Source organism: Bos grunniens, chromosome 20 (genome assembly GCF_055505025.1).
Source record: "Bos grunniens cultivar Pamir isolate PY7600 chromosome 20, Bosgru_T2T1.0, whole genome shotgun sequence".
Lineage (NCBI taxonomy): Eukaryota > Metazoa > Chordata > Mammalia > Artiodactyla > Bovidae > Bos > Bos grunniens.
The window spans coordinates 32763019-32778135 of NC_141184.1; the positions used below are offsets into that span (position 1 = coordinate 32763019).

The 15117-nt window shown below is 44.2% G+C and overlaps 1 protein-coding gene across 12 annotated transcripts in view; it reads right to left on the bottom strand.

The window, feature by feature from the left end:
* The window catches only part of PRLR (prolactin receptor), a 189687-nt gene that overhangs the window by 13463 nt on the left and 161107 nt on the right, over positions 1–15117 (bottom strand). For all 12 annotated transcript variants that reach the window (XM_086361380.1, XM_086361388.1, XM_086361384.1 and 9 more), the window contains 3 exons: positions 9131–9247; positions 6285–6417; positions 4213–4382 (listed from right to left, as the gene is read on the bottom strand). In XM_086361380.1, the coding sequence (XP_086217506.1) occupies positions 4213–4382; positions 6285–6417; positions 9131–9200 (373 nt within the window). In that variant the 5' untranslated portion in view covers positions 9201–9247. The remainder of the gene's footprint in view (positions 1–4212; positions 4383–6284; positions 6418–9130; positions 9248–15117) is intronic.

Sequence of the window (15117 nt, forward strand, 5' to 3'; positions counted from 1 at the left end):
AGAATGATCTCTGTTTGTTTCTGAGGCAAACCATTCAATATCACAGTAATCCAAGTCTATGCCCCCAATACTAATACCAAAGAAGTTGAAGTTGAATGGCTCTATGAAGACCTACAAGAGCTTCCAGAACTAATATCCCCAAAAGATGTCCTTTTCATCATAGGAGCTTGGAATGCAAAAGTAGGAAGTCAAGAAATACCTGGAATAACAGGCAAGTTTGGCCTTGGAGTACAAAATGAAGCAGGGCAAAGGCTAACAGAGTTTTGTCAAGAGAACACACTCATCATAGCAAACATCCTCTTCCAACAACACAGGAGAAGACTCTACACATGGACATCACCAGATGGTCAACACCAAAATCAGATTGATTATATTCTTTGCAGCTGAAGATGGATGAGCTCTATACAGTCAGCAAAAACAAGACTGGGAGCTGACTGTGGCTCAGATCATGAACTCCTTATTATAAAATTCAGACTTAAATTGAAGAAAGTGGGGAAAACCACTAGGCCATTCAGGTATGTCCTAAATAAAATCCTTTACAATTTAACAGTGGAAGTGAGAAATAGATTCAAGGATTAGCTCTGATAGACGAAGAGCCTGAAGAACTATGGACAGAGATTTGTAACACTGTACAGGAGGCAGTGATCAAAACCATCCCCAAGAAAAAGAAAGGTAAAAAGGCAAAATGATTGTCTGAGGAGGCCTTACAAATAGTTGAGAAAAGAAGAGAAGAGAAGTGAAAGGCAAAGGAGAAAAGGAAAGATATACCCATCTGACCCTGATGCTGGGAAAGACTGAAGGCAGGAGGAGAAGGGGACAACAGAGGATGAGATGGTTGGATGGCATCACGGACTCAACGGACATGAGTTTGAGTAAACTTTGGGAGTTGGTGATGGACAGGGAGGTCTGGCGTGTTGCAGTCCATGGGGTCACAAAGAATCAGACACAACTGAGTGACTGAACTGAACTGAACCCATCTGAATACAGAGTTCCAAAGAATATCAAGGAGAGATGTGAAAGATCTTAATGACCCAGATAACCATGATGGTGTGAACATTCACCTAGAGCCAGACATCATGGAATGTGAGGTCATTAAAAGTGGGCCTTAGGAAGCATCCCTACAAACAAAGTTAGTGGAGGTGATGGAATTCCAGCTGAGCTATTTCAAATCCTAAAAAAATGATACTGTGAAAGTGCTTCACTCAATATGCCAGCAAATTGGGAAAACTCAGCAGAGGCCACAGCACTGGAAAAAGTTTTTCTAGTAGTCATGTGTGGATGTGAGTGCTGGTCCATAAAAAGGCTGAGTGCCTAAGAACTGATGCTTTTGAACTGTGGTGTTGGAGAAGATTATTGAGAGTCCCTTGGACTGCAAGGAGATCAAACCAGTCAATTCTAAAGGAAATCAATCCTGACTATTCATTGGGAGGATGATGTTGAAGCTGAAGCTCTAATTCTTTGGCTATGTGATGAGAAGAACTGACTCACTGGAAAAGACTCTAATGCTGGGAAAGATTGAAGGCAGGAGGAGAAGGGGATGACAGAGGATGAGATGGTTAGATAGCATCATGGACTCAATGGAGAAGAGTTTGATCAAGCTCCAGCAGATGGTGAAGGACAGAGAAGCCAGGCAGGCTACAGTTCATGGGGTTGCAAAGAGTTGGACACTACTGAGCAACTGAACAACAACAGATTTATTGGAAGACTGATGCTAAGCTGAATCTCCAATACTGTAGCCACCTGATATGAAGAGCAGACTAATTGGAAGACCTTGATGCTGGGAAAGATTGAGGACAGGAGGAGAAGCAGGTAACAGAGAATGAGATGGTTGAATGGCATCACCTACTCAATGGATATGAGTTTGAGCAAACTCTGGGAGATAGTGAAGGGAGATAGTGAAGGAAACCTGATGTTTTGCAGTTCACGGAGTCACAAAGAGTCAGACATGACTGAGCATGCACGCAAATTTCCTTATAGCAGTTGCCTCAGTACATTACAGAACTTCTCTTGCTCACTGTTTTGACCTCAAATATTAAATATTTTAGGGCAGATTATTTGGTGGTAAGGCAATTTTAAAAAGAGCCTGTGAAAAAAAAACAAAAATAGAGCTAGTGTATGACTGAGCAATTCCACTACCAGTCATATACCCTGAGAAAACCATAATTCAAAAAGGTACATGTGCCCCAAGTTTCACTGCAGCCAGGACATGGAAGCAACATAAATGTTCATCAACAGATGAATGGATAAAGAGGTTATACATATTTACAATGGGATATTACTCAGCCATGAAAATGAATGCAATTGCATCATTCGTAGTGATGTGGGTGAATCTAGAATCTGTAGAGAAAAGAAAAGCAAATACTGAACATTAATGCAAATATATGGAATCTAGAAAAATGGTGCTGGTGAACCTCTTTTCAGGGCAGGAATAGGGATGCAGACATAGAGAATGGACTTGTGAACACAGTGGGGTAAGGAGAGGGTGGAACAAACTGAGGGAGTTGCACTGACATACACACCACCCTGTGTAAAACAGCCAGTGGGAGAGCTCGGCTCGGTGATGATGCAGAGAGGTGGGGTGGGGTGGGAGGAGGCTCAAGATGCGGGAGATACATGTATAATTATTGCTGATTCACTCTGTAGTACAGCAGAAGCTAGCACACCACTGTAAAGCAATTATACTCCAGTAAAAAATAAGAAAGAGCCTATGAAAATGGAATTATTTGGTGTTTAGCATTTTAAAGGCTTCATGTCTTAAGTCTATTTATATGAATGGAATTAAATTTATTCCTATTTGTAAGTGGTGTTACTTTTTGATTTTCTTAAGCTGAGATTAAATTCTATTTCCACCCCCAGGCTCACTGTAATCACTTGCTGGGTGGGGGGAAGAGATAGTATTGAAATGCATACTAGCTGATGTTAGAAGCTTTTCTAGTTTTTAAGGATCAACCACTGGTAATATGCCAATGGGATGATATATAGCCCAATACTTGAGAGCCTTTTCCGTTGGTGCTAGGTAAGTCAGGAAGACTTTGGTAACCTTGAACCTAATTAGCTACTCCTTAGGCAACCTAATAGGAAGGCTGAATCCAGTCCTGGCCAAGCCATCTCTTGTCCTAAGATTCCCTTTGTCATCGCTACTCAACCAAAAGCCGAAGAATTGATGCCTTTGAACTTTGGTGCTAGAGAAGACTGTTGAGAGTCCCTTGGACTGCCAGGAGATCAAATCAGTCAATCCTAAAGGAAATCAACCCTGAATATTCACTGGAAGGACTGATGCTGAAGCTGAAGCTCCAGTGCTTTGGCCACCTGATGTGAAGAGCCAACTCATTGGAAAAGATCCCGATGTGGGAAAGACTGAGGGCAGGAGCAGAAGCGGGCGACAGATGATGAGATGATTGGATGGCATCACCGACTCAATGGACATGAGTTTGAGCAAACTCCAGGAGATAGTAAAGGACAGGGAAGCCTGGTGTGATACAGTCCATGGGGTCACAAAGAGTCGGACATGACTGAGAGACTCAACAACAACAACCAAACCACAGAGGCCACTGCAGTTATGCCTCATCGCCCTGAAGCTCAGTGTTGATCATGCAAAGCAAGAAGCAGCTCTTAGACAGATTTTTGTTTTAATTCACTCATGAGTTTTCCAAACCTCATGGTTGTGATCTTGCACTTCAGCCTTCTGTTCAAGTAGCACTATTTACTCCCCAAGTAGTTTATTTTGAGAAGAATAGCTCCAGTTGCTGAGGAACATAAGCATATTGAGAACTGAATTTGGGGCAAAGCAGCTGGAGAAATTCCTGTGGGTGGAGAAGCAGATGAGTGTCTTCTAAGAGTTGCTACTCCACGAAGCAGCGTGTTTCAGGGAAAGAAATCTCAGAAAGGAAACCCCAGCTTGCCAAGGGGGAAGGGGACATTGGTTGCAGGGGATGGGCTGGAGAGAAGGACTGACAAGGGAAGCTAAATAGAGCATTGCTTCTGGGTGCAAGGGAGTGGGAAGAAGGGTCAAGGGAAGGCACAATGATCTTTACTGTCTTACTGTCAGGAATACAAATGGGTTTAAAACACTCAGTTGGTGAGGATATTGTGAATTTTTTCATCTTTCCTTTCGGGGATCTATCCCTAAGACAAGGAGATTCAAACTGAGTTTAACTCTCGGTAGATTCATATCAAATTAACACATTCTTCACCTGTCACGCTTCCCCTTACCTATGTAAGTCACGTCCACATAAAGTGGATCCGAGGAACTGATTCCCATCTGGTTGATGGCGTTTACTGTGATGACGTACATCTTCCATATGGAGGTGTGCTTCTTGCTAAAGTAGCAGGAGTTGGGGCCCCCGGTTTTGTAGTCTGGACATTCATGGATGAGTGTTTCTCTGCAACAAGTAACATATTAGGAGTCAGTAAGAAAGTGGTATGGAGCTTCCTTGCTGGCTCAATGGTAAAGAATCTGCCTGCAATACAGGAGACATGGGTTTGATCCCTGGGTCAGGAAGATCCCCTGGAAAAGGAAATGGCAACCCACTCCAGTAGTCTTGCCTGGAGAATCCCATGGACAGAGGAGCCTGAAGGGTTATAGTCTATGGGGTCGCAAGAGTCGGACATGACTTAGCAACTAAACTACCACCACCAAGAAGGTGGTATAAAGAGTCTAGTTTTTTTTAAGTGGTATAAAGAGCCCCACTCCAGTACTCTTGCCTGGAAAATCCCATGGACGGAGGAGCCTGGTAGGCTCCAGTCCATGGGGTTGCTAAGAGTCGGGAACGACTAAGCGACTTCACTTTGACTTTTCACTTTCATGCACTGGAGAAGGAAATGGCAACCCGCTCCTGTGTTCTTGCCTGGAGAATCCCAGGGATGGTGGAGCCTCATGGGCTGCCGTCTGTGGGGTTGCACAGAGTCGGACACGACTGAAGCGACTTAGCAGCAGCAGCAGCAGCAAAGAGCCTAGTACGTCAGTATCACTGAATTTGGAGGGACAAGAAAAAACAGAGCTGGAGAAGGGCTCCCAAAGCTTCTCGACCCTGTCCATGTCAGCGAGGGGTGACTCAGGGAAGAAGTGCTGGAGAAGCAGTGGAGGAGTCACGTCAGAGCCCCAGTGACTGTGTTTCTCACCAACCCTTCCTGTCTACAGGTTGTTGTGGACTTTGTGCTATACGCCCCCTGCCAACATACACTTGAGTTTTCCATGGCCAAGGCACCGCCATCCTCAGCAAATTACCATTGGGTCATCTCAGGAGTTTCTCTTGCATCATACAAACCAGGGTGGGGTGGAGGCGGGCATGCCCAAGGCAGCAGTTATTGCACAAATGTGTTGAATTACATGTCACTAAAAAAGCTGAAAGGGGATACAAACTGCAGTATATTTCCAATTACACTCAGGTAGCCACAGAGGAGAGTGACTCTGAAAGGAGGTACTTCAGGTCCCAGAGGCTCCTCAGGCTGCTCACATGTAGACACGGGGGCTCCACGCAAGACTTGTCACACAGGTGAGCAGGCTTGTTTCACCATGCTGCTGCTTTGAGCTCCTGAGGGCTGTGTGTCTGACACCCCTTTGGGTCTCACAGGGGATGTCAGCTTTGTGTACCACTAAGTGCAGTCACTGGGAGGCAGGCCAGCTGTTCCTCCAGTAAATGTTTTCTTCACTGGGAAGGATATACAGCCATCCCTGGATTTCCAGGAGGGTCTCACTGTAACTGTGATGAACTCCTTGCCCAGAGATGGCCCTGTTGAGTTTGCACTGCAATTTTTTAGCTCCCAATACCCAATCTGGGAGATCATGGGTCCATGGATTTCCTAAGGAAAAACCTCATCTTCCTTTCCTTCTAGGGCTTGTTATTTTCTTGCATGTGAAACAAGTTCAAACAGCTAATGTACCAGAGTTGTCAAGGATTACATAATAATACTCTTAGATTGAAAAAGCAATGATTATTAAAAAAATGACAATTGGCAGAAGCTTGATAGATAAGCATCCAAAATTAACTTTGGAAACACTTATACATGACTTTGGGGTACAACTCAAGCTTATGACAGGCAACGGTAACACGGATGGATTGGTGTCACCTCATTGGTGGTGGAGTTTATGGACACGTGGGAGCTTGGCTGGGACATTAGGAGGAGGATGTGGACCTGGGCATTAGAGTCCCTTCCCCCAGTAGTGGGAGGTTATCAGTGTCCATTCAGGGAAGCACAGAAATTAACGCAGGGTCAGTGGTCCTATGGTCTGGAGGGCAAGGACACCCATGTGGAATTTGCTAGGACAGAAGAGAACATTTTACCCTTCCTTGTGGTAAGTCAGCGTGTAATTGGTAGGAAGTCCTCCATCTGCCCCAGGCTCCCACCAGCAGGTGAATGTTTCCTTTCCAGGAGACCGACATTTAACGAGCTTGGGTTTTTCAGGAGGTGACTGTCCTAGAAAAAGAAGGCACCGGAGTCTATATTAAGGTCCGTTCAACTCTTTGGCCATTCTATTGGTGACAGAAGCAGGTAGATGGGGCCAGGCCAGTGATGAGGTCTCAGGGAGAGTAGGCCTAGGGGTGGGAGGTGGGACTCAGAAGTGCCAAGATGTCAGCATCCTGCAGCATTCTTCTGTGGGCTGCCCTGAAGTTGGCAGGATTCAGAGAGAGAGAGCTTTGTGATGGGGTGTGTGTGTATGTGAGTGTGTGTGCGTGTACTGTGAGATGGAGATACCAGCAACCTAGGATCAGTGACTAACTGTAACATTTCACCAATGGTGAGCAGCAAGGGTGCGAGGGGTACACGTGGATTGAGCAGGATCTGGCCCTTCCAGAATCCCACGGTGTCTGTGGAGCGGATATGTGCCCACAGCACCAGGGTGATCATTTAAAAAGAGATTGCCTTCAGACACAAGCATCCTGTGATCATTTGCTGATCCAATGCTCATTGGACCTCTCCCCTCTGCTCACTGACCCCCATCTTTCTGCCACTCCCACATAATGAATCCAATTCTCTGCTCTTTTGCTCTTTCACTATGTTACCCGGGCTGCCCCTCTAGCTGCTTCTCCCCCCATCGTCTCCATCCCGTCCTTTCCTGCTTCACTCTTCCTTGATTCTGTTCAGCTTTGACCTATGATTCAGTCTCACAGTGTGGCTCCCATCCTCCCTGTCTCCACTTCTGAAGCTGGGTTTTCAGTCCCCTTTTTGTATGTGCTTTCCCCTCTCTCCCTGGGTCTTTATGTGGTGAGATGGCAAAGGGTTCTTTTGTAATTCTTGGCTCTTTTGGTGGGTAGGAGGCATGGGGGCTCCTAGAGGCGGCTGAGTGGGTAGCTGTTCTCCCGGTTAGGAGCTACCATCTTTATCTAGTCCCAGCTGGAAGCTAGTGGGGCTGAAAGAGGTGATGTGGAAAACCCAATGTGGATGAAGTTTTCGAGTTGCCTAGCCCCTGAAGCTTTTGGTGAGCTGGCACCCTCTTCTGTTCCTTATCTGTCAGGTCCGGGGAGGGAAAGAGTCCCTCTATCCCCAGCCATGTAACTGCAGGTGGTGTTTCGTTCAGGAAATCGGGAGCAGAGAGGGGCGCTTCCAGGAGGCGATCCTTGAACCTTGGGGGCTTGTCTGTTTTCTGCCACCCTTGTCCTTCATCCCTCAGGCTGGCTCCTGAGCTAGAACTGCTAGCAAAGCAGCATCAGGACGAACAAGTTCAGAGGAGGACACCGGTGGGAAGGAGGGCACTAGGCAAAACCGGCCAGAAAGAAGAACTGACTGGAATGGGATGATGGGATACAAGGCTGGGCCAAGGTCCCCAGGCTGAGTCAGCTGGAGCCCAGCCAGCTCTTAGATCCCCTGAACACCGTCCACGCCAGCCAGTCTGGGCTTAACTCTGCCCATTTTGGAATGTTGCTTGACCTCTAGGGAATATTTCTTCAGGACAGTTTCACAGGGTGAAGTGATTTTTTGTTTTTTTTTTTCTTGTGGCTAGGGAGGAGTGTGTGAGGTGGAAGGAAAAGCTTATATTTTAAAAAACACACAAGTTTACAGCTCAATAATGAGCGTATTTAGAAGCCAATTAAGGCAACCGTTGATTATTTGGGGCTTATTTGAATACTCAAAGTTTCCATATGGATTGTACCAATCTCCACGTTCCTTTTTCTCTTCCTGAAAGCTTCTCTCTCTCACATTTCACTGGTTATTAACAGTACCTCAAGAAAACTCGAGAGGAGGGTAAAGCTGTGAAACTGTAATTAGTCAAATGTTTCTTTCACCCACTTTAGAAGAGATGGTTACAATGAACGGATGGTCTCACTTTCCCTGTAAAATGCACACAAACACAGGGACAACCACAGAAGTACTCCCCACCCCCAACACACACATGCTCAAACAGAAGAGCTCATATCAGAAACACACCCACAGATCACAGAGGAACAATATACATAGCTGCATGCTTATAGAAGTAGATACTGGTCCGCACATAGGTACATATGCAGAAATATGCACCCACAAATGGGTATGCATATAGGTACACACAGAGAAGCATTTTCAATCAGGTATGTACAGGGAAGCTAATAGATACAGAGATATACACAAGTATTCACACTTACAAATAGACATGGGTAGACACACTGAAATGTACACACACAGGCTCACACATGCTAGTCTAGTTGTAAATTTCATTTCCTGCATAACAGAGTTGGGTGTTCCTGTTTTCCACCATGTAACAGCAATCCCCTTAGATCTCTTAACTGGTTTTCAAAGATTTTTCTCACACAACTTTTCATCTGAGGTGGAGGAAACATCATTATCCTCACTTTGAAAGTGTCTAAATCCAGAGAACTAAGTTAACTGGCTCAAGGCTGCACAGCCAATAAGGGACAGAACCTGGACTGAAATTGTGATATGTCCCTGGCAGAATTGTTTCTCTGCACTCCCAGAATGAGGATGGAAGTCAGAGCATGGTGACAGGATGCGGCATTAACTGCATTCAGTCTTTTGCATTAATTTTTGCCTTCATTTTAATCCCTATAATATTGTAAATAATTGAAGAGAAGCAAATGCCATGGACATTTTCATTTCCTGTAACTGTGCTGCAAAAGGGACTGTGATGGATTCTCCCCTCCTCTCGTACAAATACCCCAGGGAGTGAAAAAGAACAGGACAGTCTCTTACTTACCATTCAGAAGGCTGACGTTGAGAAAAAGTAGCAAAATGAAAACCACTCTAGATGCTGCATTTTCCTTCATGTTGGCTCCTTCCTCTTTCCACAGGAAATAAATATATCAGAGGTTCACTGAAAGAGAAGGCACAGGCAACTTTTTGAAATGGCAAAAGTCTGATGAGGCACATGCACCACTTTATTCTGAGTGTTTGCAACTGATTCTTGCTCCTTGCTGAATGTGAATAACAAAACAGGAGAAAAGGAATGTAGGAAAATGTACCAAGGATAGCTTGGCTCAGAAGCATCGCTGTGCATACGCTGGGAAAAATTCCACCACCAGAGGTCATCCGAAGACAATGCTCAAGGTTAGCTGAGCACAAAGGGCTCCTTTGCACACACCCTAAGGAAAAATTGTTCTCTTTGCACCTCACAGTGTGAGTTGCTCAGTCGTATCTGACTCTTTGAAACCCCATGGACTGTAGCTTGCCAGGCTCCTCTGTTCACGGGATTTCTCAGGCAAGAATACTGGAGTGGGTAGCCATTCCCTTCTCCAGGGGATTTTCCTGACCCACGGTTGGAACTTGGTCTCCTGCATTGCAGGTAGATTTTTTACTGTCTGAGCCACCAGTGAAGCCACCCAATAATAGATCACCGGTTTTATGTGATACAGATTGTATGCCCTACAATAGAATTGTTCTGGGAGGGCTCTGATCTACTAGCCAAAAATAAGGCAGGCTGAAAAGTCGATGCTTTCAGTTTAACTCCCACCTGGCCCCATGGATGCCACCAAGAAAGAGGGGGAAGGCTGTCTTGAAGGTTCTGCTTCGGAAGACTCTGGAAGTGTCCTGGGTCATGGGCAAGGCTGTGAGCCATGTAGTGAACTCTAGTGGACTCCACGTGATGACTCTTACCCCTTTGGAAAAGCCTCATAAGCAAGAAATGACAAATCCCAGCAATAATTCAAAGTCCCTTGCATTTGAAGAATTAAGCAAATTTTGAACCTGCAGGGGTTGAGAGTTTTGAGAAATTTATTATTAATATTATTTTTACCCCTGGAACAATTTTCAAAGCCTCTAAATGTCCTTCTTAGAAGAAAGGATTTTGAAAGACATTTGGAAAAGACTAATTAGCCTTTTTGCACTCCAAACAACTCTTGGAAAATAATAGATTTGATGAAGTAAGTATAAACTCTTGGAAGCCCATGACTTACATTTTCCCTTTAAATTTTACATTTTTTTTTTTTTTAAATCGGGGGAAGGGCATGCAGGAGCAAGGCTGCCCATCCAGGGATGTTGGAAAATACTGAATGCTGTTTGATGAGCCCTGAAAAGACCAGGCTTTGCCAACTCCTCCTGGTCGGAGGGTGGATCTCCATCTGCCAGCCAGACACCACCTAACAAACAACTTCTTGAAGTTCTTTCCACCTGCTATCATGCCCCTTGAGACATACTCAGAAATAGAATTCTCAGTGACAATACAGGTTCAGGGTTTTACGTTGGGGATTGGAACTGGAAAATGGAACAGGAAAAAGAAAGCAGCAGAAAGGGTAGAAGTTGAGAAATTATGAAGCAGAGAGACAGCAGAGTGGCCATGCCTGCCCCCGAGGATCTTAAACACTGTTGTTCTCCTAATCCAGCTTCACTGGGTCCACTGAGACCTGGAAGAGTTCTTTGTCCTGCATATCTGGTGATCTCAGCTTGGCTTGGGGATGGGTGTGCTACCCACTGACTGAAAAAGTTCTAAAATAAACTTGAAACTCTCCTAAATAACATTTTCCAATAAAAGTGCTTTCAGGAAGCATTTTATTCCGACGATATCCTGGAATCTGGTGAGTAGCCATGTGCACTTTCTGCTTTCTTGAAACCCCTGTGTCTGGGAACTGGACGCTCTCATTGTGGTCCCATTACTGTGTTTCAATAATGATTCCCAATTTACTCTGCATCTTACTCTCCAGCAGGGCAAACACAGTGCTGGGGTAAGTAAACCTTCAGAGAGAAAATAATCCCAACTGCCCACTTCTAAGGGTGCTGTGCTGAATGTTAACCTGATGACCTCCTGTGGTCTCTTCCTGCACTAGGCACATCTCCCACTGTGCACGGACCATTTTTTTATGACTGGTGAACACCAGGCTGGGGATAAATTTTGTCTCATACTAAAAATAGAGTTACCATATGATTCAGCAATCTCACTCCTTGGCATTTATCTAAGATACATATACCCGAATGTCACTGTAACACTATATTCAATAGACAAGACATGCAAGCAATCTAAGTGTCCATGGACAGATGAATAGATAAAGAAGATCTGGTATGTATACACAATGGAATATTACTCAGCCATAAAAATGACTGAAATAATGCCATTTGCAATAACATGGATGGACCTAGAGATTATCATACTAAGTGAAGTAAGTTAGAGAAAGAAAATCAAATAGTATATGATATCATTTACATGTGGAATCAAAAAACGGACACAAATGAACATATTTACAGAACAGAAATAGGCTCACAGACATAGAAAACAAACTTACGGTTACCGAAGGGGAAAGTGAGTGGGGAAGGGATAAATTAGCAGTTTGGGATAAACAGATATACACTCCTATATGTAAAATAAACAACAAGGTCCTATTATACAGTACAGGGAACTATATTCAATATCTTATAATAACCTATAATGGAAGAGAACCCCCCCCCCCCCAAATATTTGAATGTTTGGATCAGATATTATATTCGGATCTAAAATCTGGATCACTTTGCTGTACACCAGAAACTAACACATTTGTAAACCAACTATACTTCAATGAAAAAGTGTAGGTAACTTAAAACTTTTTTGTTTGAGTTCACTTCCCCATTGCAAGCAGGATCTTGATCAAGATTATTCATTCCAACTTGGGCTGGAACATCCAGAGTGTCCACAGACTGCTTGCTGTGATGGTTATAGTGGTAAATGGCTCCAAATGTTGGCAGTTCAACTAGGAAAAAGTGAACCTCACACCGCCACCAGAGGACAACGATCTTGGCTTCATTCCTCAATAGCTCTCTGAGTCTGACTGTGGTTTAAAAATTCAAGAATGAAAACTGAAAAGCAGGTCTGTAGCAAGTCAGCACCCTCATGCCTTGCCCATGACAAACTGCTTTGGCTTCCTTGCTTCCAAATCCTCAAAGATTCTACTATCTTTATGTTCCACCCATTATCTAATATCCCTTGTCACAGTGCTATGTCCCACTGTGGTAGAACCTCACCCTCCCCCTTCTTCCTCATTCTGTGCATCAATGCTAAGCCTGGAAAACTTCCCTTCTTCACCTTTCCCATTAAGCCAAGTCTCATCTACACAGGGCAAAACTTGAGAAAGCAGTCTGGCAGTTTTTTGTTCCTTAATGTTTATTTATTTGGGTGCATGGGCCTAGTTGCCCTGCAGCACAGGGGATCTTAGTTATCTACCCAGGGATGGAAACTTCATCCTCTGCACTGGAAGGCAGATTCTTAACCACTGGACCAACTGGGAAGTTCCGAGTCTGGCAATTTTTGCCCTGGCCACTTGCTCTTCTAAGAAACAAGACCTACTCTCCCTCATGCAAAATCAGAGCCACAGTCCCATAGCCTGGGCAGATTCCACTGTCCACAGCAGGGAGAGCATGTTGTAGGAGAGAAGGCTGGGGGAGGAGGGTCTCCTGAGAGTTAAAAATAACAGACCTGAGCTTTCACTCTCTACCCTAGGTAGACTCTATCTGCATATTCTAGCTCATCCAGCCCCTGAACCAACCCAAACACCAGAAATCTCAGTGCTACACTTTTGTGGGACTTGTTCCCAAGACCTGGAGTCAGGTGGTTCCGAGGCAAACACAATTCTCACCTTGTCTTGCCTCATTTGTCACTGTTGTTCTGATGTTCTACTCAGATTTTTGGCTGAGCTCCCCTGACTCTAGAAATGGGCCTAGCATGGAGGGCAGGGGTTCGGAGGACCTCTTGCAAGCCTAATTACCACAGACAAGCAGGGCCCCATCCAAGATTTGAATTTCTTGAAGGACTGTCACAAATGTGAAATGCACAAATCACAAGTATTCTGCTCGATGAATTATCACAAGACGGACACGTCTATGTTACAACCGGTCAAGAAACAGATCACTAATAGCATCTTAGAAATTCCCCCAGTGCCTCCTCCCCATCTCTACCCAGCCCTTTCCAAGAGCAGCCAGTTTTCTGACTTCTAACACTGAAGATTAGTTCTGCTTACTTTTGGACTTCATAGAAACATAATCATACAACATGCGTATTTTGACTGTGCGTGTCTGGCTTCTTTCATTTCACATTGTTGTATGATTCATCCTTGTTGTTACATGCAGTTTTACTAAAAATTCATTTTTAGTTCACATCATTCATCTTCACATTACACTGGAAAAAAGACCATAGTTTATTTCCTCATTCTACTCCTGATGGATATTTGAGGTTTCCAGTTTTTGATAAACTTTAAATTTTGCTAAGACTTACCAAGATTCTGATGGCAGAGGAGACCCACATACCTTATACCTGCTTTATGTTCCTTCCCAACTTTCTGTTCTCTGCCTTTAATGGTTAGGATACAAGATTTATAATCAAGATGCCATACATCTTGATTATAAATGCAAATTAAGTTTCAAATGCCTGTCTTGTCCTAAAAAAGCAAATCATCTCATTTCTTGCAACAAATTTTAAATACATCCATTCATGGTCTGAAATGTTAGGAACTGTGTTTGTTGCTTCCTTTGGGGTCTGCTGGGTCAGGTCCTTTACACTCTGGGTCTCCTTACCTGCCTGCAGCTCTACCTGTTTGATGGCCTGAGGCTAACAGAACATGGTGAGAACCCCACAGTACTTTTTGATTTCTAGAAATCTGGCTTTTGTTTCTAATACAGAATGCCAACATTTAGTTTGGAAAACAGAGGAGATAATCTGCTCAGGGTTGGGGGAGCAAGCAGCAGGAGGGATTGATTAGCTATTTCACACCAGGCTCAAGATTAGGGCCATTATACAAGCTCTGTTGTTGCTGCTGTTGTTGCTAAGTTGTATCCAACTCTTTGCAATCCCATGGATTGACAGCAGTACACCAGGCTACCCTGTCCTTCACTATCTCCCAGACTTTGTTCCAATTCATATCCATTGAGTCAGTGATGCTATCTAACCATCTCATTCTCTGTTGCCCCCTTCTCCTCCTGCCTTCAATCTTTCCCAGCATCAGGGTTTTTTCCAATGAGTCATCTCTTTGCATCAGGCAGCCAAAATATTGGAGCTTCAGCTTCAAAAACAGTCCTTCTAATGAATATACAGGGTTGATTTTCTTTAGGATTGACAGGTTTGATCTCCTTGCTGTCCAAGGGACTCTCAAGAGTCTTCTCCAGTCCTACAACTTGAAAGCATCAATTTTTTGGTGCTAAGACCATGCCAAAGCCTTTGACTGTATAGATCACAATAAACTGTGGAAAAACCTGAAAGAGATGGGAATACCAGAGCACCTGACCTGCCTCTTGAGAAACCTATATGCAGGTCAGGAAGCAACAGTTAGAAATGGACATGGAACAACAGACTGGTTCCAAATAGGAAAAGGAGTATGTCAAGGCTGTATATTATCACCCTGCTTATTTAACTTATATGCGAGTACATCATGAGAAACGCTGGGCTGGAAGAAGCACAAGCTGGAATCAAGATTGCTGGGAGAAATATCAATAACCTCAGATATGCAGATGACACCACCCTGATAAAAGCCTCTTGAGGAAAGTGAAAGAAGAGAGTGAAAAAGTTGGCTTAAAGCTCAACATTCAGAAAATGAAGATCATGGCATCCGGTCCCACCACTCCATGGGAAATAGATGGGGAAACAGTGAAAACAGTGTCAGACTTTATTTTTTTGGGCTCCAAAATCACTGCAGATGGTGACTGCAGCCATGAAATTAAAAGACGCTTACTCCTTGGAAGGAAAGTTATGACCAACCTAGATAGCATATTCAAAAGCAGAGACATTACTTTGCC